Genomic DNA, 24,861 nt, shown 5'->3' on the forward strand with positions numbered 1-24,861 from the left:
GATATATATTTTGCCTTCTCCTATAAATCATGAACTCTGTGTATTCTTGGAAAGATCTACCAAGCCCATATTGTGCTCAATAATATTTTTGAGTTGAATTTCTTTGCTTTTCTCTGACATTCCTTCTTTAGGACATTGGCTTTAGGAGAACTAAAGAAGGTTAATTGTTAGGAGCTTCTTCCCTAAATGTATAAAGTTGTAGCTATAAATTAGATTCAATATTTCTACCTTTTCTCCATGTTGATCTCAATTTCATAGGAATGATTTTTTTAAACTTTAGAGTATAATAACTCCCATTCCTCAATTATTTTGAATATAATCCTGGGTATATTATATCTTTAATCAATAAATATTTAACTAGGTATCTCTAAGATAAGACCCCTTTAAAATACAACCACAATACCATTATTAATCCTAAAAATTAACCATAACCCATAGGAGTGACTTTTAAGAAAAATTAATTTGAGCCTGTTTCTCTTATTACTTCATTCAGGAGAAGATACTAGTAAAAGACTGAGTTTTTCTTCCTATCACGGGTGCGATTTTCTCTGGAAGAGGCTGAACCAACAAGGTAAATTAGAATAGTTCTCTCCCCTGCCCAACAATATATTGAAATGTAACACTTAATAGGAGAACTATCTGTTGGATTAAAAAACTGTTTTTCCTTTCATCAGTTCTATTGGCAATCCATTCGGTGTCAGGGCAACTTCTTAGGTGGCCAATAGGCGTGCCCTACATTTTAGAGGCAAAGGAACTGTGGTTGCCTCTTGCCCATAACTTGCCTACCTATTCAATGGACAGAGGTTGGGTGGAGAAGAGACCAATAAAGCAAAAACGCAAAGCAACTGTATGTGATAGTGAACACATTGGGACAGCTCTCAGAAGGGAGCGACTGTTGATGCCAATGTGATTCCGTGGCCTGAGCTTGCTTGACTGTAATATCCAATATGTCAATATTTCAATACAAAGGATCCATTGATTAATGGCTAATCTTTATTTTCAAAAATAAAACTCTTATTTATTTTCATTGATAGTATATTAAGCATACAGCTTATAGGTCTTTGGGATTGACGCTATAAAATATCAAGACCTGGGTAGGTACAATGTTGAGATGGTTCTTCTTAAAACATTAATCTCAATGCATCATCCTCAGTTTCAACCAGAAATTTGTGAGAACTGATGAAAAGGAAAAATCCAATTGATGGGGGAGGATGAGGGTAACTAAACAGTGATACAGATGAGCAAGACAGAAACATGGCAGAGATGCCACCCAACAGGACAATAAAATTTCCAGGTCTCAGATTGAAATGAATCAGTTAAAGGCACAAAGACAACCCATAATATTGATGACAGTGTCAGATTACATCATTTTTTGGGGGGGACAAACTATATAGGATGGATAATTTTGTATCTGATGATAACCTAAAAAAACCCACCTAATCAAATTTATGTAGGACACTATTCTCTATTTTTAATGTTATGATAACTATAATTATTAGAAGATAAAGCATTATGTTAGTCAGCTTCTTGAATTCTTGTGCTGTATTTTACAAACCCATGACCATATTTTGTTACAAGATTCGGCCCTGGGGAACTAAGAACATGGCCATGTCAATGTAGCAGGATACAAAATTAATCCCAAGAAATCTGAGGCATTTCTATACACCAATAGTGAACTTTCAGAAAGAGAGATTATAAAAACAATCCCATTTACCATCACACCAAAAAAATTAAGCTACCTAGGAATAAACTTAACTAAAGAGGTAAAAGACCTCTACTCAGAAAACTACAGGACATTGAAAAAAGAGATAGAGGAAGACATAAACAGATGGAAGAACATACCGTGTTCATGGATTGGTAGAATCAACATCATTAAAATGTCCATACTACCCAAAGCAATCTATAAATTCAACGCACTTCCCATTAAAATACCAACGGCATACTTCACAGATCTAGAACGAACTCTCCAAAAATTCATCTGGAACAAAAAACGACCCCGAATAGCTGCAGCGATCCTGAGAAAGAACAAAGTAGGTGGGATCTCAATACCAGATATCAAGCTGTATTACAAAGCCACTGTTCTCAAAACTGCCTGGTACTGGCACAAGAACAGACATATAGATCAATGGAATAGAATAGAGAGCCCAGAAATCAGCCCCAACCAATACGCTCAATTAATATTTGACAAAGGAGGCAAGAACATACAATGGAGTCAAGACAGTCTCTTCAATAAATGGTGCTGGGAAAATTGGACAGATACATGCAAGAAAATGAAACTAGACCACCAACTTACACCATACACAAAAATAAACTCAAAATGGATAAAGGACTTAAATATACGACCGGAAACCATAAAAATACTAGAAGAATCCAAAGGCAACAAAATCTCAGACATATGCCAAAGCAATTTCTTCACTGATACAGCTCCTAGGGCAGTTGAAACTAAAGAGAAAATGAACAAATGGGACTACATCAAAATAAAAAGCTTCTGCACAGCAAAAGAAACCATCAACAAAACAACAAGAAAACCCACTGCGTGGGAAAACATATTTGCCAACGTCATATCTGATAAGGGCCTAATCTCCAAAATTTATAGGGAACTCATACAACTTAACAAAAAGAAGATAAACAATCCAATCAAAAAATGGGCAAAGGATCTAAATAGACACCTTTCAAAAGAGGACATTCAGAAAGCCAAGAGACATATGAAAACATGCTCAAAGTCACTAATCATCCGAGAGATGCAAATCAAAACAACAATGAGGTACCATCTCACACCTGTCAGAATGGCTATCATCAACAAATCAACAAACGACAAGTGCTGGAGAGGATGTGGAGAAAAAGGAACACTTGTGCACTGCTGGTGGGAATGCAGACTGGTGCAGCCACTATGGAAGACAGTATGGAGTTTCCTCAAAAAACTGGAAATGGAACTCCCATTTGACCCTGTGATCCCACTTCTAGGAATATATCCCAAGAAACCAGAAACACCAATCAGAAAGGATATGTGCACCCATATGTTCATAGCAGCACAATTCACCATAGCTAAGATCTGGAAACAGCCTAAGTGCCCATCAGTAGATGAATGGATTAGAAAACTGTGGTACATCTACACGATGGAATACTATGACACATATGTAATACTCTTTGTAATATTTGCAACAATAAAAAAAACAAAAAAAAACATAAACTATATTTTAAATGTGCCAATAATACTCAAAGTGTAACAATATTTCCATAGTGATTACTTCCTATACTATTAATAAAATATTATATATTCAAAAAAAAAAGAACATGGCCATGTATTGGCGGAGACTCACCGTGCTGTCCAGCTGTATCCAGTGAACCTCATTGCTGGAGCTGATTCGTGACTGTTGGGTCTGTAGAGTGTATGGGAAGGAGCTAACCTGGAGCACCAAGAGGTTAAAAGCTTCTAGAACTTCTCTGCAATTAATGACTCTATCAGCCAGTCCATGGCTAGGTTCACCATGTGACAAAGAACCCGAAATGACACTGTAAAGATATTGAAAGTCATATTAAAACATCCTAATCAGACTGATTAGATGCAGAAGCTGACATCAAAATGGAGGTAACTTTTTAGCTCCTTTTTTTTCTTCATTTTAATTGGGAGTAGGAGTAGAAGCAACAAACAATTGATTTGGAAGAGCAAAAAGTGTACTCCTTCTTACCCCTTTCACAAAGGTTTCAGGGATTTTTTTTTTTTCCTTTTTTCAGTTTGCTCCTGGTCTATATACCTCAATGTGTAAACTCAGTTATCCAAGCCAAGGATATCTAAATCCACAGTGGAGATGGATCACTTTAGTTTGAAAGCTCACCTGAATGAGGGAGTTTTTCCATCAAAACATGATGCTTATCACTGTCCAATGGTCTGTATTCCCTAGAGTCGCCTCAAAGCTGCAGGGGTTCCCAGGGTGTTAATACTACTCTCCTTTCTCCCTCGGAGTTGCTAGACCAGAGATTTTCAACCAGTGTGCCACAAGAATTTTAAAAACATGCAAATACCTGACTATTTAGTCAGGGGCACTGACTTCTTTTCCTTTAGATTGTCAAGTAAAAAAAATGACAACAGCCTACACAACAATAGTCATTCAGTGTGAATGAATCAAAATTATACCTATTCTTTTTGTCAGATCAGCAAAAAAAATATTTTTGAGGTGCTGCAGAGTTTTAGTAATCAGTTCATGTGTGCCAGGAGATGAAAAAGGTTGAAAATCAGTTTGCTGGACTGTAGGGAGGGCTCCTCTTACCACTCTGCCCCATGGCCAACATTTTCGTATCTCTGAATCATTTCAGTTGTGTACAATGTGGATTACCAGGTTGCCCTGGAAATCTAGGGAATTAAATGCAGAGAGACCCAATAATTCTCAGAACTATTACCCCAGTTTCAAAGACTAGGTATAAAAATAAAGTCAGCGAGCTATTTCTGCTTATAGAACACTAGAGGTAACAAAATAGGATGTGGGCAAAATTCCTTTCCTTTTTCCTTCCTTCTTCATTCCCTCCCTCCTGCACACTCCCCCGCCCTCTCTCTCCTAGACCTAATAAGATATATTAGATTACTTATACTTATATATGGCTCTAAATTTTATATTGTGGAGTGCGAAATACATTCTGGCTTCTGAAAAAGCACTTTTGCAATTCTGGCATTTTTAGCACAGACCAAAACACTTCCAGATTCTTAATCTCATTGTGTCCTGAAGAACAGAAAATCTATAAAAATTTAATGGTATTTAGTGCTTGAGGTCTATTTAACCCCTTTAAATTATTTGCCTTATTAATCCATAGGAGCAAAGATACCCTGTACCAGATCATTACTGAAAGTTGGCCCCACCTTTTACTGTCACATTTACTGTTCTTCCATTAATAAGTTCACCAAAAGAAAGGCTATTTTCTTGTTTAAACTGATAAATTGTGGAAGGTCTCAGATCTGCTCTTAGATCATTAAAGTGGCATCTCTACTGCTGTTAGTGGTAAGAGGGAAAAGAGAAAGGCAAAGAAAAAGAGAAACAGTAGGAGAGGAAGGAACAGAAGAGAAGGCAAAAAGAAAACAGGAAAAGAACTGGGAGGAGGAATGGTGGTGAGAAGGAAAGCACATGGCCCTTCTGGGAGCTCATTAACCTCAACCTCCTCGTTGTCATGTTTTCTCTGAAGCAGCCAAGTTCCACAATGCTCTTAAGATGGTATTTTTAATAGAAATTTGTAGATTCGCCCACAGTACATTTAAAATAAAGTGATAAGAAAAGTTGAAAGAGCAAGGAAAGGGTAGGAATAAGTTGTACATAAGAAGATGCCAAATACTAGGGTCCCTGGGTTTTCAAATCATCACCTTTTAAATAATTTATTACATAACTACTGCTGCTGTAGAAGGAATATTGCATTTGCTCACTCTGAAGCAATCACCTCGTTAGTTCCACATGACAGTTGTCATGAACTAGCACAAACAGTGTGTACGGGTTCTGTCTCACTCTTCTCATGAAAACTTCAAACTTGGCTTGAATCTCATTGTCTAGACGAACAACATACTTCTCTGCTCTCTGATAAGCCGTCCCATTTTCCTCCAGACCCAAGTCTACAAGGACACCTGCCAAGAAGAAAAGAGTTATATATAAATGAGATAAACTTAAGTTCAGTGTCAACTTATATACTGGGTACTAATCACGTAGAGAGGTTTGCAGAACAGATATTTTTTCTTTTTTTTTCATATTCCTCTCCACAATTTTGAGATGGACATATCAGATTTTCTTTTCTTGAGAATACCACACCCCGCACACCAACTCCCACTCCTCCCACAAATGACAGCAGGAAACGATCTAATACATTAAGTAGAAGCAGTTCAATGTAGGAGCCCTCTGTCTAATTAAATTCTATTTAAATATGAGGTGCTGCTGCTAACAGCTACTACAGGTCACTCAAAAAAGTGAAACTTTGGGTTACAGCTTGTGGCCAAATTAATATAATGAGTCTTCCTTACCCCAAATTTAGCAACGAAACATATGTAAGAAAAGAAAAAAAGGAAAATAACATGTGAGGTCTAAAGATACCACAAGTAGATCATGAGCTTTTTAATTTAGTATTTTACTCATTTTTATACAGTGACATTCTGCACAGTATCTAGAGTATGGGGATCCCACAATAAATGCAAAATTATGTACCAAATTAATAAAATGAACTAAATTACCCACTATTAATATATTCTCAAAATGTTAGAACTTAATGAAACTTCAGTACTGTATCACTATTCCTGTCTACAATAAAATTACTTCTACATGTAAACATCTAAAATAGTTTTAGGCACATGAAACTGTTCTTGATATAATTAATTAAAACACCAAATCCTCCTTTAAAATGAAGAGACAAAGTGGTAACTATATGAGAAGAAGGATGTGTTAACTAATCTTAGTGTGATAAATATATATTAAAAAAACATGTATCAAATCATCACAATGTACACCTTAAATTTACACAACGTTATTTGTCAATTATAGCTCAATAAAGCGAGGGGAAAAACACAAACAAAATAAGGGCACACAACCCTCCACCCCCCAGACACTTAGCTGCATGGAGGGCAAGTGAAGCCCTCTGAGATGAGAGCCTGGTGACTCAAGCCCATGGCCCTACAAGCAGGAGAAGGAATCAGAAGGTTGATTTGGGGGTAGATATGCCACATCTGGGGGTTAGATGTGGTCCTTGAAGACCAGCCCTCATTTCAGGGGCTGAAGGATATCTATTTAGAATCTAGTATCAGTCTCACCTTCTAGCCTAAACTGTGTGAAAAAAATTAAGAATATAATTTAAAAAATAAAACAAAGAGACTTGAATTAATTGTTGACTTAGTCTTATTTAGCTAACTTTTCTTTTAATATAAAGCCAGCTTAATTAACAACCATGTGCAATTAACATCTAGATGCTATAATATAAATAGTTCTAACTGGTATTTTTTAGAATAAGGACAAATGTGTTACCACATGAAAAATTTGTTTCATAAGAAAAGGTGAACAGAGGTAATTTTGCTTTCAAACATTTTTCATTAGAAGACTTTCCTCAGAGATTGTTTTCAGTTTCCACCCAAGTGTAGTCAAATATTGTATTTCCAAAAGCAAGCAAACATTTAATTTTGCAGGCATTCTAATTTTTTAAAAAGTGAATTGCTTTTAAAATTTATCCAGCATTCAATAGTGACTTAGCATCTAGTCTGTATCAGGTATTGTGCTAGGCCTAGGAATATAGAGGAGAGCATGTCAAAGATCTTAATCTGATGAAGCTTATGGCGGAGAAGATGGATAATTCTGACAGGTGTGAAGTAGTATTTCATTGTGATTTTGATTTCCATTTCTCCCATTGGCTAATAATACTGAGCATCTTTTCATGTGTTTATTGGCCATCTGTATGTCATTTTTGGATAAATAACTTCAGATTCTTTACCCATTATCTTAATTAGGCTGTATGACTTTTTATTATTGAATTATAATGGGACTTTAGATATTGTACATATAAGTCCCTTATCAGAGATATGATTCAGAAATAATTTCTCCCATTTTGTATATTCTCTTTTCACTTTCTCGATAGTATCCTTTCAAATATTTTTAATTTCAATGGTGTCCAGTTTTTTATTGTTTGTGCTTTGGAGTTATATATAAGAAATCATTGCTTAATCTAAAATCACAAAGATTTATACCAAATTTTCTTCTAAGAATTTTATAGTTTTAGCTCTTACATTAGGTCTTTGACCTATTATTAGTTACTTTTTGTTTGTGAGGTATGGAGTCAACTTCATTTGCATATGGCTATCCAGTTGTCCCAGCAGTATTTTTTGAAAAGGTTATTCTTTCCCAATTGAATGGTCTTGGCACCATGGTTGAAATTCAGTTGATCATAAGTAGGAGGGTTTATTTCTGGACTTTCTCAGTTTTATCCCATTGATCTATATGTCTATTTTTATGCTGGTACCACACTACTGTGATTACCATAATTTTGTATTAAGTTTTGAAATGGGGAAATGAAAGTCTTACAACTTTGCTCTTCTTTTTCAATACTGTTTTGGGTATTCAGGGTCCCATCAATTTCCATATGAATTTTAGGACCAGCTTGTCAATTTCTGCAAAGTAGCCAGTTGGGCTTTTGATAGAAAATGCATAGAATCTATAGACCAATTTGGGGACTACTGCTATCATAAAATATTAATTAGTCTTCAATTCATGAACATAGGGTATCTTTCCATTTATTTAGATCTTCTTTAGTTTTTTTTCAACAATGTTTTCTGGTTTTCAAAGTGTAGTTAACAGTTCTTTTGTCAGATATATTCTTAAGTATTTTATTCTTGTTCATGCTATTATAAATGGAAATGGTTTCTTAATTACATTTTTGTATCTCTTGTATCATTTTTGTGACTTTTCTGTAGATCTAAAATAAAACATTTTAAAAGAAGCATGATCATATCAAATATTTGCAACTAAAACACATACATTGCTGACAGAAGTGTTAATATAACCACCTTAGAAAAAATTTAGAATTATTTAGTAAAATTGAAAATGTACATAATCTCTGCTCCAACAATTCTACTTCCAGAGACACTCTTGTATATGTGTACTAGCACTGGCTGAAATAGTGAAAAACTATAAACAACCCAAATGTCCGTCAGTAGTATAACATCAATATAATATTCTCAAACATGACAATTCACGTTTGAATTTCACTAATTGTCCCACAGTTGTGTTTTATTTTTATTTTTTTAGGTCTAGGATCTAATCAATAATTAAGCACTGCACTTGGTTGTCATGTTTCTTTCCTTTTTTTTTTTCTTTACTTGTGGACATTTTAATGAACTTCCCTCCATGTAGCTTCAAGCTACCGGGACACAGGCCCCACCAACACCCCTAATCTTCTCCTCAGCTCTTCTGCTGAAGAACTTGGCCTTCACAATGACAGGCTGCTTTGGGAGCTTTCCCTTCCCCAGAACTTTGTAGTAGCCCGATCGCACCACATCAATGATAGGAGCAGCACCAGTCTTGCTCTTGGCAGCATTTACCCGTGTCTGCTCACTGACCAGTTTGTCAGTTGGGCAGAAGCTCTGGTTCCTCTTTAAGTGGTAATGCCTCGTACCAACTTTCCCAAAGACACCTGGGTGATATTTGTCGAAGTTGATCCTGTGATGATGCAAGCCACCAGGATTACCTTAGCCTCCCGGGTGCTTCCTGTGCTTGCCAATGCAGCTGTGGCCCCTGCTCTTGTGCCCTGAAGTTTTTGAATCTTCCTCAGCCTGGATGGCATGTCGGTGGCCGAGAAGCAAGAGCGGTTGTCATATTTCTTTATTCTCCATAATTAAAACAGCCCCCTACTTTTTTTTCTTTTTGGTTTTTCATTGATATTTTAAAAAATGCAGGATGTTTTTTGTAGAATGCTACAGAATCTGAATTTTTCTGGCCGTGTCCTTGAGATTAGACCGAGGTTAAGCATTTTTGGCAATTATACTTCATAAATAACTTTGTGTACTTCCCATTGCTCATAATGTCAACCTGACCCATAACTGGAGATGGCAAAGTTTGATTATCAGTTATGGTAGTGTCTACTGCTAGATCTCTTCACTGTAAAGATACTGTTTCCTTTTTGTAATTTTTAATATGTGGATGATACTTTAAAACTGTGTGTGAATATTTGTTCCCAAATGACTTTTCCCCCAATGGTTTTAGTATCCATTAATAATACTTGTCAGAATCAATAATTACATTGGTATTGCAAAATAAGAATTCTCTAATTCTATAATTTTCCTACATTTATTAGGTAGTACTATTTTATAAAGAAAGGCTTGCTCTTCCACCCCTCACATCTCCTGCCACTTTTTTAAAAAAATTACTATAGACTCAGTTAAAAAAATCCAATAGGTTATAATCTATTGCCATCATTTCTTTTGATATTCAAAATTATCTAATTTGGCCAGTAAAATCCCCTTCAAGCAGGCTGTTCTGTCCTTTTGAAATGTCCCTATCAATCTGAGTACTTCCTTGCTTTTTGGAACAAGATATTCCAGACTGTTCCTATCTCAGAGCTAGGACAGTTGGGAATGGTATTTATAAGCCAAGACCTAGATGTTAAATGTTCACATTGATACTGAGATGTCATCGTTTTTAAGACCTTTCGGTGGACAGAGCTAGGAAACATTTAATTTTTTCCAAGTTATGAGTTCATACTTACATCTCTAATATAAATCTAAAAGGAATATTCCTTACTCTTTCCCATTCCATATTTGAGGTTCCCTTCTTTCATGTGAAAACCCTGGTGTTCAACAAGATTAAAATATTTATGCATTTGCTATATCCTATGAAATACACAAAATAGTTTTAAAATTATTAATACCACTCCCAACAACATAATGATTAAAATTCAAGATTTATTTGCAATTCTTTTTGCCCTTAGGATATATCACATTGAGATTGTACAATAAGAAAACTGTATTCAAAAATACTTGAATTAATTCTTTTCAGTGTGTGGTTATCAATTTTATATGGAGTTAGGTTCATTTATTTCTGTTTGCATTGAATATTAAGTTTTTCTCTATCATTTTAATGAAATATTTTTGAATATGTAACTCATTTATAAAGATCAAAAGTCAAACTATATGAAAAGTTATAGTCATCCATCCCTAACTCTTCCACCCCATATAAACTTTTTCATTAGTTTCTGGTTTAGTCTTTATGTTTTGTTTTGTTTTTCAAAGTAGGCACAAAGGTGTGGAATCTGAAAATGGTCAGAAATGCTGAGAGAAATGGCTTATCTGAGAAAGGTCACTTTCTGTCTTCTTGATAATTTGTTTATCAGGATTCTATAGGATTAAATAAAAGTTTATATTCTAATAAATTATGAGCAAATCTGTCACATTTTTACAACTTAGTAAGAACTGGAGATCAGCAGTTTCCACCTGGTAGCACCAACAGATACTAAATCTTACTTTTGACATGAATGGAAACTTAGAAGGAACAGTACTCTTCTTTTATGACATTTTGCAACTCACTGAGTTTTAGAGCCCACAGCAGTTGGGGATCACTGTGTTCCTGAAGGTGATTATTTTGTACCGGTGGAGCTGACATAAGGTGGTGCCCCAGTCATGAGCATCTTCCTCAGAAATAACCAACTCGAAAGGTCCCTGGAGAGAAACTTTCTTGGACAGCCAAGGACTCCAAGCAGCTTGAGTATAGCCACTTGTGCCCCTTTTTCTTTACTGAGAGCTATAGAAGCCAGATGGACTTCAGGAACACTTGAGCCCTAGCCCTTTGTGGGATTAGAGAAAAACAACATCATGTCCTCTGAGGCCCTTTCTCTCAAAACTTGAAAAGAGGAACGGCAAGGTTTCAACCATCTAGGGGCCTTGAAGGGAATAAAAACAAGAACACACACACCAAGTCCACAATACCCTGTGAGCACCAGTATCAAAGGCCTTTTCATAAGGGTCAAAAGTCCGAATGAGTGGCCAGAACCCATCACTAGAAGGAGCTAATAGGTCTCAGAGAAATCCAAAATGTTCAGGTGTTCCAGTACTCACCTCAGTGCTCCATGACCCTGCCTATTTATTTGGAAAGAACAATGCATTCTAACTTGTACATTCCTATCCCTTGACATTTTTTTAAATAAAGAATTTTCTTTCTAATTTTAATTTCTTGTTTTTCTCATCAAGAAGATATCCTAAAGAAAAAATAAAACTGCTCTCAGTTTTAGCTGTTCATCTTCTCTGTGGATTGAACTAATTTCTCCAAAGGTATGGTATGCAAAAATATTCTAATGTTTAAAAGGATATCAAGATCAAGAAAATATTAAATTTTAGAGCGTGCTAACTTTTTAAGTATTATGATAACAATGGCTATTCCTTCACCCTGGCAGTCCCTCTTTAGCAAATAAATACCTGGAAATTGAAATAGCTGGTTAAAATTCCTGCTCATCACTTTTTGTGCCCATTGCACTGGCGGTCCCTTTGTCTTCTGGTGGCTCAGCTGGCTCCTTCTGTCTTTCCAGTGGGGGAGGGTTCTCCCCCCCCTCCCCCCAGGGGGAGGGTTCTTAGTCTGGTTTGCTGAGACCTGTCTGTGTGTGTACCTGTGCTGTTTGTTTGGGTCAAGGAGGGAAGCAGCTAGACCTGCACAGAACGGCATTCTGAACACACAAATACCACTTCAGAAGCCTGTGTGACTGGCCGATACACCTGATACATACATATCTAAGGTGGGCAAAGTAGATTTCTAGAACATGGTTTAGACTTAATTTGTTTCTGCCAGAGGACTACCAAATCTTAAATAGTACTTCTATGTTTTCCTTTTAAAATAGATTTTAAATTAAATTAAACAAAACGTTATATAAAATTTAGTTCAATAAATATTAAGTGTCTGCTGTGTCATAAACAAGACAGAGATGTTTCCTGAGTCTTTTACTTCCTAGTTGAAGAGAAAGAGTATCTTAGAAGCTGAAGATACTGCAGGGAAAGAGTGGAGGTCACCTGTGCTGTCAAGAGTTCAGAAAAGGCCCGGCCAGCGTGGCTTAGTGGCTGAACGTAGACCTATGAACCAGGAGGTTATGGTTCAATTCCTGGTCAGGACACATGCCCAGGTTGTGGGTTCGATCCTCAGTGGGGAGCATGCAGGATTCTCTTTCAACCAATGATTCTCTTTCATCATTCTCTCTCTCTCTCTCCCTCTCTGAAATCAATAAAAAATATATATTTTTTAAAAAGGAGTCCAGCCCTGACTAGTTTGGCTCAGTGGATAGAGCGTCGGCCTGCGGATCGAAGGGTCCCGGGTTCGATTCCAGTCAAGGGCATGTACCTTGGTTGCGGGCATATCCTCAGTGGTGAGTGTGCAGGAGGCAGCTGATCGATGTTCCTCTCTCATCGATGTTTCTAACTCTCTATCCCTCTCCCATCCTCGCTGTAAAAAGTCAATAAAATATATATATTTAAAAAAACAAAAAAGGAGTCCAGAAAAGGATGAAAAGGTCATTGGTAACATTGGTGAGAGTCCTATAAGGGTAGGGGTGGGAAGTGGCGGCCCATGTCTAGGGTGTTGAGGAGCGACTGGGAGGTGAGGAAATGGAGATAACTAACAACAGGCGACTCAATGAGGTTGGCAGTTAACTAGTGAAGGATGAGCGGGAGAGTTAGGTAGGATTAACAGAGGCTTGTTTTGTCTTCCAGAGTGAGGCAGGTTTAAATGGATGGGATGAGCCCCAGGGGAGAAAGAAGTTGGAGGTGGTAATGAGACGAGAAATAATAGTGTGAGTGCCACGAGGAGAAGTGGCATTTACAAGGTGGGAGAATCAGGCTGAAATAGAGGAAGACGGCTCTTTCACTGATCAAGAGGGAAGGGGCAAAGATGGATGTATATACAGTTATCTGAAGTTTTCTTCTATTGGGGGTGGGGGAGAAGAGAAGTTGGTGGCTTGATCATTTGCTAAAAGAGAAAGTTTAAGTTGGAAGTTTTGAGTGACAGAGTCTGCAATAGCCACTGTAGAGAATGGGAGAGAGAGCCAACCAAAGAACCAAAAAAGAATCTATGATGGCATCCATCGGAAAGGTTGATTTTTTTCCCTCCACGGTGTATGTAGAAAAGGAGTCTGTGGTCTGACATTGGGGATATTAGAATTAAGGATTCCAGAATCCAGCAGGGTCTGAATATGACTAGAGAGCAGGTAACTGAGGAGGAATGCAGGTAAAGGTGTTTGAGGATGAGGAATGTACGGTACTGAGAAACTAGGATATTGACTAGTTGTCCACCTGGATAGAAAGTACCTCCGGATCTTGGGAAGACTTGAGAGGAAAAGCATGCGGGGTGTTTTGTAGAGTGGTTGGGGGTAGCTAAAGAGCAGAATCAGATTCTGGAAATGTGGGGAGAAGGAAAGTTCAGGGTAGGAAAGAAGAAGGGAAAGAGAGAATTAAGGGGCACCAATACAGAAACGAGAGCTGAGAAAGCATCCAAGATAAACTTTGTCATCTTGAAATATTTTGCCTGGAGTTGACCATGAATATTACAGTATTTACATGGTTTCTTAGCAAAATATGCAAGGATACAAACTCTTTTTTTCCAATTGAGAAATTAAAAGACATATAGGAGGATAACCTGCAGAGCTCATTTAAGCTTGCATTTTTGTCTACACTCAACAAAAGCAAAATAAATCTATTATCTGAACTAAAAAAAAAAAAAAAAATAGAAAGTATCTCTGGATGAAGGCAGGTTGGGAGGCAGAGAAGACTGTGAGCCAGATGTCATCTTCTATATACCAGGCGTGGGCACTGGGCTAACTACTTATTTGGAAACTGACTTTAAGAATGCTAACTTAGGTACCTGTTCAGCAATATTTGTACAAAGGAATCTCAGGTGTTTCCCGATTCCACCTCTGTACAAAGTGATTTCCTAGTACTTTCTCCCTCCCTCTCGCCTCTGTCCCTTCCCAATAAATATTGCCTTTCTTCTGCTTAAACTTTAGGTGACTGACAAGGAGGTATAAGGGTAATGAGACCAGGAAAATATACTTTAGAATGTGAAAATGCCTTCATCTATTTTTTCACTTCCCCTTCTAACCTCTACTACCACCTTGAAATTTCTTTACATCCATTTGGATAGAATAATGTATCTACCTATCAGCAGATAAAAATGTCTCTCTGGTTCTTTTATAGTCAGGCATGTGATGAGGTGTCAAATTGGCATCATTCCCCTGAACTGATAAAGCTTCCGTGACTGCATACTGCCCTCGACTCCCATTCGCTGGGGCTCCCACCTACACCATTTGAAAAGCAGGATGGAGGAAAGTGTGAACAGTCACTAATACTCCCTGTTTTCATCCCACCCACCTTGAACTGAAAGTGTCTTGCATTTTTAATGCATGGATACTTAATTTATAGAATCCAGGGTCTCCTGAATTAGAAGAATTATGTCACAACATCCAATTTTATAAAATGAAACTGCTACTTCTGCACTGATCACTCCGGCAGTTATAAGTCCATTTTGGGCAAACTTACAAATTTTTTTTAACACATTTCATTTCTTCTTTAATTCCTTAAATTCTTTCCATAAATTTTCTTTTCCTCCCTGCCTCCCTTCCTGAATTAGAATGTAGTTGAGGTATCAAGTGCTTTGCCTTAGTGCTGGGTCTGCAGCAACGTGATGGTTTCTATTTTCACCTTTTTCTTCCAGCCACACAAGGGCTGCCAAGGACGTGGCCTTTCTGCGTGCCCTGGCTGCCTCTCCCTGCCTTGTGCTTTTCCTGGCAGGCTGGCTGCTGAAATGCTTCCTTTAGGGAAAGGCAAATGGAACCAGAGAGCGGAGCACTTGAACATTGTTTCTCCCCCTGCCTGTCCCTCCTCTTCCTCACTCTCATCTCCATTCAAGCATTAGTTGAGCACTTACTGCTGCCAGGCCCCAGAGAGGCACCACGTTAGCCACTACCCTCTGTGAACTTAGGCAAATGAAGCTCTCCTTGAGTCACATGGCAACACTTGAGGAAACTGAGTCAGGTGATTTCTTGAGAATCCTTTCTATGTTTGTATCTGTGATTTTTTAAAGAGTTGTTTTAGTGAATAAACTCTTGCTAACTATTTACTCTGCTCTAGATAATTTCTCTTTACATCTTAACATCCTTATGGTCCTTCCTGTTCCTCTTATGAATTGTTGTGTATTCCAAGAATATGAAGGTATTAAAATATCAAAGCAAATAAATTTTGGTGTATTATGTATGATGTGGAATATTATACATTCATTAAGAATGATACTTACAGCCCGGCCAGTGTGGCATCGACCTATGAACCAGGAGGTCACGGTTCAATTCCCGGTCAGGGCACATGCCCGGGTTGTGGGCTCAATCCCCAGTGTGAGTCATATAGGAGGCAGCCGATCAATTATTCTCTCTCATCATTGATGTTTCTATCTCTCTCTTCCTCTCTGAAATTAATAAAAATATATTTTAAAAAAAGAATGATGCTTACAAAAGCTTTTAATGACACGGGGAAATGTGTGAACTATAATGTCAGCTAAAAAACAGACACATGCAGAGAAGAAAGCCTGGAACACCAGCGACTGAGTCATTTGTGAACACCTAAATTTTAACAAGTGGTTATTCTTGAAAGGTGGGGTTATAAACGTGTAAATGTTCCTACTTGCTTTTATTTTTCAAAATAAAGAATACTATTATTGCCCTAGCCAGTTTGGCTCAGTGATAGAGCGTTGGCCTGCGGACTGAAGGGTCCTGGGTTCGATTCCGGTTAGGGGCACAGGCCCGGGTTGCGGGCTCGATCCCCAGTAGGGGGCGTGCAGGAGGCAGCCAATCAATGATTCTCTCTCATCATTGATGTTTCTATCTCTCTGTCCCTCTCCCTTCCTCTCTGAAATCAATTAAAAATAAATAAAAATTTGTGAAAAGATAGCTTTAAAAAAAGAATACTATTACTACTATGTTTCTCTATAATAAAAATGAATACAGTCATTTAAAAACATATAGAAGTGATTGTTTTGGCAGCAAAAATTTCAGTATGTATGCTAACGTCAAACTTGAATACTTTTAAAAATATGTTTTGCCTTGAATTTTTCAAATCTGTGCATAACATTGATTTTTCTGAATTCCAAGCTTAGGTAACTAGTCAAATTCCAGTGCCTTTCTGAGAAAGATAATCTTAAAATACTCACTTTAGAAAAATCTGAAGGCATTGAAAAGGGAAAAGGAAGGACCTATATAATTTCTTCATCTGTCAAAACTGCACAGTTTTATTTAGAGTCTTGCATTTATCAGAGAGGTGAAAGCACAGGTCATCAAGAGGTCATTTCAGGAAAAGGCTCACAGAGAGCACAACTGCTGACCAGGGATGAGCTCACCACTTGAAACAGGTGCGATGAGTTTGCTCAAGCACGATTTGGGATATCAGATCACAGACTCAGGAAGGCCACAGATGCCAATTGGTGCAAGTAAAATACCTACAAGAGAAGGCACTCCCTCCACGTTATGGAAGTGGAAAATCCATAAGAAGTAAAGCATCTGGTCAATGCTTATGTAGTGTGACTGAAGTCCATGCATTTCCCTCAACGGAGGGGGGCAGAAAGAAAATGCAGAAATGGCCAATAGCTGAGGGAGCCTAGAACTCACTCTGGTTTCTGGGAGAGCTATAAGAGAAGGTGTTTGATCTTCTCTGGCTAATCACCTATAAGTTAATCCAACAGGTTTTGTAACAGGGCAACAGGTCATTTTGTAACTTGACATTCAGAATTTTAGAGGCCTCCAGAAGGCATGGACTTTACATGTGTCAGTTATAGAGGGAAAAATTGACTGTCAGCTCATTTGGCCCATGGAACTAACAAAAGATTTCCTACAGAGCTATGCTACTCAAAGTGTGGTCCTCAGACCAGCAGCACTGGCATTTCCTGGGAGCTTGTTAAAAAGCGGAATCTGGAGTCCACCCAGACCCACTGAGGGGGAATCTGCATTTTAACAAGATGCCCAGGTGATCTGTAGCTACACTAACGTCTAAGGAGCAACTGTGTGATAGGCCACAAAACATATAACCTACACTTTAAGCTCCTCTAAATTCTTCTGCCTCTTACCTGTTTTCAATATATTGGAAAAAATATATATTTTTTACTGTGGCAAAGATGTATCCTCCAGCTAAAATCGTGTGTGTGTGTGTGTGTGTTGCCCCCAGCTAAGATACTCAGAAGCAACTTGACATTTATAATTTCCTTTTCAAACTGAGTTTACAAAGGCAAGAATTTTCTAAATTCTTTACTGCTTCTTATCATTTTAAGCAAATTTTATGGTTAAAAGAGATATTACCACAGATTTCTAGATTTTTGCTCTCTGCCTTTTCATATTATCTGAGAAAATAATTTTCCTCTATACTTATTCCCTTAAAGTCATTAGGAGAAATTCAAACTATTTTTTTATTGAGGCTTCTCATTACTGACATGGGGGATGGTGTTTTGCTCTCTGGGTTGAAAATGTGCTGGTAGTGTGCTAAATTGCTAAGAATCCACTGAGGGGTATATGGCCTATCCAAGCCATAGACCCCATCATCCCATGCAAGGCTATCCTTGCCTTGAGAACACTTCTCTTCACAAATGAGTGACCAGTATCTAGTCCATTGATGCCACCATGGACTTCACAGTATCAGGAAAACATGTACTTCAATTTACCCTTGACCAAGGAGGGAAAAGGCCAGAATACTTTGAGGGAAAACTTACAGATAAATTTAAGTAACAATTACTGTAAAAAAGGATGGAATTGTCCTATAAACATCTGGATTAAGTAAAGAGGTAGAGGAAATGTACGGCTGAATCTAGGTAGGGTCCTCTTTGAAAGTTCAGTCTTACCTGATTGTCGAATCCGTTGAAGAGTTTGCTGCACCAGAACTTCTGATCGCGGGACAATGATGATGAAGTCCACTTTGCTGAAGTGGCCGAGGTCCAGGCTCTGGCTGCCGCTGTCTGCTATAGCACACACCTGGGATAAGAGCTTTCTGGCAACTGTAAGCTGTGGTTGATAAATTTGGAAGGTTTCATTATCTATATCTAAAATAAAAAAAAGTTATAGGAAGAAGATTAATTCACTTCTGTGATGGCCACTGTGAATCCATAATGGGGACATAACACACACACACACACACACACACACACACACACACACACACACACAGTAAAATAATGCTCTATCATCAAGAGCTCTCGCTTTCTACTTTTATTCTCTATTGCATTTAATAGACTTGTCTATTTTCCCTGAAAACTTGGTTGAAAGGATATGTTCAAGAGTGGATGTGGTAATTTTACAAATGTATTATTTTAAAATCAATTGTCTCATAAATCACTAACTCAGCACTCTTCCCCCACCCAGAAATGGGGAGAAAGCGGGGTACAGACCACATTCTCTCAGCTGGAGCCAGGACTTATCTCTGGAAAGGGGAGGAAAGAGTTTCCAGTTTTCTTTAGGAATATCAGCTCAGGTCAGGTGCCCTCGTTCAGCGGAGGCAATGTCCTAACCACAATAATGCTGATTTCCTCTGAGCTTTTCTGGGTGGCACCGCAGTAAACATTTCCTCTCCAGCAAGCCCATTGCAACATGATTTAAAATACTCTTCCCAGTGACTGCCTAACATAGGTCACGAAGACACCACCTTCACCTTTTTCACACTTAACTTTGCCAGTGCTTGTGACCTGGCAGATCTAGGTGATTGTGGTCAACTCCAGTGCTGACACCTGTACTATCTGAAGAGACTCATGACACAGCCAGCTGGCCACTCAATTGGTGACACATTAGAAAAACATTGCCCAGATACTCTAAGTATGTCAGTAGCTTTTTATTACAAGTTATAACCAAGCAATCAATCTCTCTTATATGTGCATGCATGCATGGACACAATGAGACAGGCTTAGTCAGCTAAATGCCTGAGCAGGCAACATCCAATATTTCTTGAAAAGGCTGCTTTTTATCAGAGACATATGTGGAAGTCTCACTGGCACACACAATGGCCCAATTAACCGGTGCTAATTAATACTCTCTAAAATCAAACTGCAACCCGGCCAACACAAAGATGGTAGTCCTTCCTGATACCTCAGCCACCACAGAATCCTGACAGTGAGTGCAGGTTTATACAGGTGGGCGGGTCTCCTACTGGCTGCGAGAACCCACTAAAAAAGCCCATAGCTGCCACTTTTAATAGTAGCCCCAAAAGTTTCTGACCCACAAAGATTACCAATCAAAGTAAGTCTGTCTTCTGACCACTAGGTCATTTCCCTCCCCCCCCTTCATTTCACAGATTAAATGGGTGGGGACTTCCCTAGGTAATGGGATAACTTTGTAAAATTTAACTTAGCAAATTTTGAAGTTTGAAGAAACCTACCAATATCTTTAAGCAATGTTTCTTAAACAGAGAATCAAGGATATGTATGTGGGAATTTGTAAGTTCTCTGAGAATTTATAAATTCTAACTTTGTTAGTAATTCAAAACAGTATAAATACATTTTAGATCATCTCAATGATCACCTGATTATCAAATAATGTCTAGAAGTAAAAAAAAAAAATTGTATTGCCTGTATTTGCATTGTTCTTATGGCTGAACTGATGCTAAGCCATGCTACTTTCACTGCTGTGGCGATCCTAATATCTACACGATGTAGTCCTATCAAGTGGAGGTCAAAAGGCTGTCAGCAGCAGCTTATGTGGATCTGTTTTATATCTATGTTTTCTCCCGTTATTTCCCCCCCATCCTTTCCTATGATGTCCCTACCACACGGACAATTGTGGGAAAGAATCTGAACCGAAAGGAATCCAATCTAATGACTGAACTCCTCACCCCCGGTCCCACCATTCCCCTCTGCGTCCAGGGAGTTTGTGATAAGGCAGATGATGTTTTGCTATTGCTGCTGCATCTGCCGGGAAGGCCTCGTGATCCCTGATTATGTGTCTTACATGTCAGAGAGTAAACGAAGGTGATGGAGAGCCAGCCCTGCACAGACTGCGGTCTAGACGCTTTCAAGCAGTTCTTTGAAGGCCTCTGCACACCGACAGCTTTCTGGGCACAGCTGGTGGAGCTAAGGAAAGTACACCAAGGACCCAGGCATCTTTCCAGGAAAAAGGAGATAATGCTTAAAATAAAGTGTTTGGCTTTGATTTAAATTCTAGGACATATTTACTAAGAACAAGGTGTCTGATCCAGACCACTCGGAAAGGCATTTTTAACCCAAGCCAGATTTATTATGTAGTTAATGATGAAAAGCCTGGTACAGTCTGTGATGTGAAGACGAGACCTCAAAACCCTCAGGACTTAGTCTCTATAACGTCTGGCCTGAGGGCTGATTCCTGCTTTTGGTCCAAGGTGACATTACCCAGGTTTTGCGTGGGAATCATAGCAGCAGCCTCCTGAGGTGACACATATTCATGAAGGTCACCATTGAAAGGGGTAACAACACTGTCTCCTCTTCTTTGTTGCATTTTTTCTAGCAGCTTGTCGAGGTCATCGCCTATTACAAAATAAAGCGGAGATAAGAAGATTGCAAGGAATGATGTGTTTTCACCAGGCTCCAAGTAAGGCAGTTAAGCTGGGTTCTCATCGAGGTTGTCAGGCAGCCAGCTTTTTACATCCGAGGTTACACTTGGCCAACCCTGCAGCAGCGTTTCCTTAGCCAGAGCCACCCTCCTTTATATCATGCTTATAGTTTGTACGCTTTCACATGCTCTATCTCTCTGGACCTCCATAATACTAAAAGCAGGCAGGATGGGATCATGATATCTCCACTTGACATTAAAAACCCGAAATCTGGAGAGAGAAATTGTCACTCAAGGTCAGACAGCAAAGCGGTGGCTGAGCTGAGGCCTCCCATTCTGGTACCCCCGAGCCCCCCACAGGCACAGAATACTGAGGAAAAACCATTCCAAATGGAGGGCGGATGAAGGGAGCTCAGCCGGCAAGCTTAAGTCCTACACTTATCTCCTTGACAGGCTAAGATTTAAATTCAGAAAATCACACAGCCGAGGTTGGTGATGTTGCTGAATCCTACGACCACTCACCTAATGATGTGGTTTTGAAATGCGATGCCAGGAAACTGACCTTTCCTGTGATGAGCTCATAACTTATTTCTTTTAGAAACTCACTTGTGGTGAGCATGCTCTCTGCCAGAGCTCTGGACTGATGCTGACCTGCAGAACAGAGAGAGCGAAGGTGATGTGCCAGTGAACAAATGTTCCCTGGGACATGATTTATAATAGCGAAAATTGGCAACAACTAAAGCATATGATGATAGGGACTTGGTTAAAGAAATTTCGGCACATCAAAAGATGGAAAATTACACAGCATTTGAAATGACAATTCTAAACATAAAATGTTTATAATATGATGTTAGGTGATAAAGAGAAAAAATGACATTTCTTATGTTTCTAACTGTGAAAACATACCAGACCTGTGTTTAAAGACTAGGGAGGAAAAACCTTTAAAAATTGTGTTTACATGGTTCTGATGAACATCTGTCTTAAAATATAAACTTAGGTTGTTAAGTTGATTTTAAAAATAAAAACAAAAAATCTTAATGTATTACACTTTCTGAAAGAGACATATATCATGGAGAGATGGGAAGGCAGGTTTTGTCAAAGTGAGGGGGCTTGGTCTCTTTGGTAGGAAGAGCTGAGAGCCACTCACTAGAGAAGAAAAGCAAAATTTAGTCCAAATGGCCACTCAGGATGGTACCCGATAGAAAAGCAGCATAAGAAACAAAAATACATTTTGTAATGTACCAACTTTCTGAACCATTTACCGAGAGTCAACATTACAATATTAAATATCCTCTTCAGTGAGGAGGTGAATACATGAGCTAAGTTCCTGGCAAATCTGATTCACTGACTTAGGCCACCTGTGGCATGGCATTATCACATGCTAGAGTGATAACATTTCCAAAACTTTTTAAGAAGAGAAGTTACATGAGACAAGGGTATCTGTTACGCGGGTATGCTTTGAAATAATGCCCCCACAACCAGCTGACAGGGACACCAGCCAAACTAAGGCCTACAAAAATCTGATCTGAGTAAAGGAGAAGTTAAAATTAGGAGGAAGAACCCAAGTGGGAGCACTTAATCAGAGATTAATTGCATGAATGCCTGAAACACCCAATAGCTATTTTTCAAATGGACAGATGATTGAATGAGTGGGTTAAAACAAAAAAAATCACAACAAAAAAATTACTCACCTAATACTACCACACAAAATTCATTTCCTCTGATTTTCGATGCACAAATTGCCACCACATAATCTGGTAGCCTTTGATAGTGTCTCATTTCACTGAGAGTCCTCAATGTCTCTGAAATGCCCTCTGCCAAAGAGTTCTGGGTCACAATCACATGAACCAAGTCTTGAGATACGCTGGCAATTAATCTAGCCAGCCAGGGGAGTTGGCCTGGCGACACAGGTGTACACTGAGCACCCATCTGCAGGGCTCGCTCTCTCAGAGTAAATTCCTGCATAGCTTTCAGCATAATTTGCTCAAATTCTTCCCTGAGAGGTATCTGATCAGGACCTAAATTGAAGAGAATTAGCATTTTTTTTTAAAAAAAATCACAGCTAGAAAAGACAGACAGACATGAACGTGCAATCCTTTACGCCCACCATACCCACTCCAACTGTCAAATAAGCTTTTTCCTGTAGTGGCCATAAGAATAGAACCCCTGCCAACCATTTTCCATTGTGAAATTACCATCTCTCTTCTCTGCCTGCCTCAATATTTTTTATATGTTTTATTGATTTCAGAGAAAGAAAGGGTGAGGGAGAGAGAGATAGAAACATTAATGATGAGAGAGAATCATCGACAGGCTGCCTCCTGCACGCCCCCTACTGGGGGTCGGAGCCCTCAACCCAGGCAGGTGCCCTGACAAGGAATCGACCCATGACTTCCTGGTTCATGGATGGATGCTCAACCACATTGGATGGGCTACCTCAATATTTTTTTTTAATGCAGGGTTTTGTTCTCCTTTATTCTAATCTTGATATCTTTAAAAGAGGTTGTACTCAGACATCGTATTAATTCTATTGTACGCCTTAGGAGATAGTCACTGAAAGTGGTATACTGCCTAACCTATGAAAGTTGGCATTATGTAAATGGTTAATGACTAATGAAGTAAGAAGCTAACCTATTGATATACTATAATCAACCTTAGGTTTCACTCCTTTCTCATTGTATTCATAGGTATTATGTAAAAAACACTTTCATGTATTGCCTCTATACCTAATTTTGAGAATACTGTCCACAGGAAAATAAAGTTTAATTCTTTTCACTCCCAATTTACATTTAGGCAGCCCCACCCTTTCCTCAGATAGAGAATGCTCTCACCACCTAGTTATTCCTCAGTATTCTGGGTTGCTAACTATGGCATGTAGCCTTTTCCACCACCATGGTTGTGGCTAAGCTTCTACGGGTGACCTGTGGCCTCAGGAATTAGGGGGATTCTGTTTCTCTTATTCTCTTTAGAAACTCAACCAGACTTTAGGACAAAATAAACAAGTCAATGTTTGGCATCCAAATGACACAAATGAATTCCTACATTTAGTTTAAATTAAAACCAATGAGACTACGCTCACTTCTGCTATTCAGTCTTTTTTTTTCTTTCTTCTTTTTTCTGTGTAGAGGTTTGAAACTCAGGCTCTAGTAAACAGATACAGACTCCTTAGAGCAGTGATGGCGAACCTATGACACGCGTGTCAGAGGTGACACGCGAACTCATTTTTTTGGTTGATTTTTCTTTGTTAAATGGCATTTAAATATATAAAATAAATATCAAAAATATAAGTCTTTGTTTTACTATGGTTGCAAATATCAAAAAATTTCTATATGTGACACGGCACCAGAGTTAAGTTAGGGTTTTTCAAAATGCTGACACGCCGAGCTCAAAAGGTTCGCCATCACTGACCTAGAGGGTATTATTATGTGACACGGCACCAGAGTTAAGTTAGGGTTTTCCAGAATGCTGACACGCCGAGCTCAAAAGGTTCGCTATCACTGCCTTAGAGAGTCTGTGAGATCAGGCAATGGTCTCAGAACTCAGGGCTAACAGTCCTTGTGAAAAAATACAGGGATAAGGGACTGGATTTCTGTAGGGGAAGGAGGCAATGTGAGTGAGTCAAGGGTTGAAGTGGCCTACCTGTACCTTTCCATCTTCTCTGGGAAAGTAAGAAAATGAAGGTTTAGTAATACGTTTAGGGTAGAAAAATTAAATAAAATATTACACATTTTAAAAATAAACAATTTTAATTGGAGAAAAAAGTTTTTCCAGGATTGGCTGGAGGCCAGAGGAAGGTAGAAGGATGAAATCCTGACAGACAGATTTTTCTCTTCTATACATGGAAAGAGGGCC

The 24,861-nt window shown here is 38.6% G+C and overlaps 1 protein-coding gene and 1 pseudogene across 2 annotated transcripts in view; both read right to left on the reverse strand.

Moving 5' to 3' along the window:
• GREB1L (growth regulation by estrogen in breast cancer-like) overlaps positions 1–24,861 on the reverse strand; it is a 140,066-nt gene that overhangs the window by 39,929 nt on the left and 75,276 nt on the right. For both annotated transcript variants that reach the window (XM_014535943.1, XM_014535942.1), the window contains 6 exons: positions 22,704–23,030; positions 21,535–21,663; positions 20,853–20,987; positions 18,345–18,542; positions 5,422–5,602; positions 3,321–3,513 (listed from right to left, as the gene is read on the reverse strand). In XM_014535943.1, the coding sequence (XP_014391429.1) occupies positions 3,321–3,513; positions 5,422–5,602; positions 18,345–18,542; positions 20,853–20,987; positions 21,535–21,663; positions 22,704–23,030 (1,163 nt within the window). The remainder of the gene's footprint in view (positions 1–3,320; positions 3,514–5,421; positions 5,603–18,344; positions 18,543–20,852; positions 20,988–21,534; positions 21,664–22,703; positions 23,031–24,861) is intronic.
• Positions 8,820–9,288, reverse strand: LOC102251874 (annotated as a pseudogene).

The sequence above is a fragment of the Myotis brandtii genome, unplaced genomic scaffold, assembly GCF_000412655.1.
Source record: "Myotis brandtii unplaced genomic scaffold, ASM41265v1 scaffold154, whole genome shotgun sequence".
Lineage (NCBI taxonomy): Eukaryota > Metazoa > Chordata > Mammalia > Chiroptera > Vespertilionidae > Myotis > Myotis brandtii.